This window comes from Grampus griseus (genome assembly GCF_964374135.1).
Source record: "Grampus griseus genome assembly, chromosome: 3".
In the NCBI taxonomy this organism is placed as follows: domain Eukaryota; kingdom Metazoa; phylum Chordata; class Mammalia; order Artiodactyla; family Delphinidae; genus Grampus; species Grampus griseus.
This window is the reverse complement of record NC_139019.1, coordinates 89,440,582-89,441,775: the sequence shown is the minus strand read 5'-3', so window position 1 is coordinate 89,441,775 and position 1,194 is coordinate 89,440,582. Positions and strand designations below refer to the sequence as shown.

Here is a 1,194-nt window from a genome sequence, read left to right as displayed (position 1 = left end):
TAGTGGGAAGCAGCCACATAGCACAGGGAGATCAGCTCAGTGCTTTGTGACTGCCTGGAGGGGTGGGATAGGGAGGGTGGAGGGAGGGAGATGCAAGAGGGAAGAGATATGGGAACATATGTATATGTATAACTGATTCACTTTGTTATAAAGCAGAAACTAACACAACATTTTAAAGCAATTATACCCCAATAAAGATGTTAATATATATATATGCTTCTCTGTAAAGCATTAAAAAAAAAATCCAAGGATGAGATAACTGAGGTCTCAGCTCAAGTATCTCCAAATACATTGTTGTCCATTCCCTGACCTTTCCGTATGTTATTTCTTGGTTGTTTTCCAGATCAATGCCATTTCTCTGTGAGCTTCTGTGGTGCAAGCTTTTTTGTAGGGTCGGATTTCTTCAGAGCCAAACCCTGGGATCCACATGTTCCACTGGCGTTCTAGATGCAGCTGGACATCTTTCACCTCCAGGGTGCTGGACTTGCAATGCCGAGCAAGCTGGTAGGCTGCTGTCACCACGCTCTCAATAAAATCATCAGCAATCTGCAGTAGCATCTCCTCCACATCTTCATCCAATTGCTCATCAGGATCCACTTCTCTTACTAAGTCTTGTAACTTCTTCTTGGTCAATACCTGATTGTTTTCAGGGCTGAGACACTCTACCGTCCCAGTAGCGCCTGGGATCTTTACCACTGTAGGGCTATTGGCCATGGAGCCTTGTGGAGGGGTGCTAGCTGGTTCCTGTTTTAATGATGAGAAACTGGACAGGTTGACTGGGGCTGAGGGGCCAAACTGGTTCATAATCTAATGCCCTTTGGACTTCAGCTCATAGAGCTTATCGAGATCTTGTTTCGTTTTGGAGCTATGAGGACCAAGCCCAAAGGCAGCAGCGTCTATCTCCCCATGGTATGCAGAGACTGCCCCAGTGAAGCGCTCATCTCAGCGGGCAGTCCGACTGCTCGGCCCTCCCCAAGTAAGACATCTTTTTTTTGTTTTTCTTTTGCAGTACGCGGGCCTCTCACTGTTGTGGCCTCTCTTGTTGCGGAGCAGAGGCTCCGGACGCGCAGGCTCAGCAGCCATGGCTCACGGGCCCAGCCGCTCCGCGGCATGTGGGATCTTCCCGGACCGGGGCACGAACCCGTGTCCCCTGCATCAGTAGGAAGACTCTCAACTACTGCGCCACCAGGGAAA

General features: G+C 49.2%; 1 protein-coding gene across 1 annotated transcript; it reads right to left on the bottom strand.

Annotated features, from left to right (window-relative positions):
* Positions 1-321: 321 nt before the first annotated feature.
* On the bottom strand, positions 322-819 carry LOC309820108 (transcription initiation factor TFIID subunit 12-like; the record flags this gene model as incomplete). The annotated part of the gene is made up of 1 exon (XM_082650612.1): positions 322-819. The coding sequence occupies exon 1, from the start codon at positions 802-804 to the stop codon at positions 322-324; it is 483 nt and encodes a 160-aa protein (XP_082506738.1). The 5' UTR covers positions 805-819.
* Between the last annotated feature and the right edge of the window lie 375 nt (positions 820-1,194).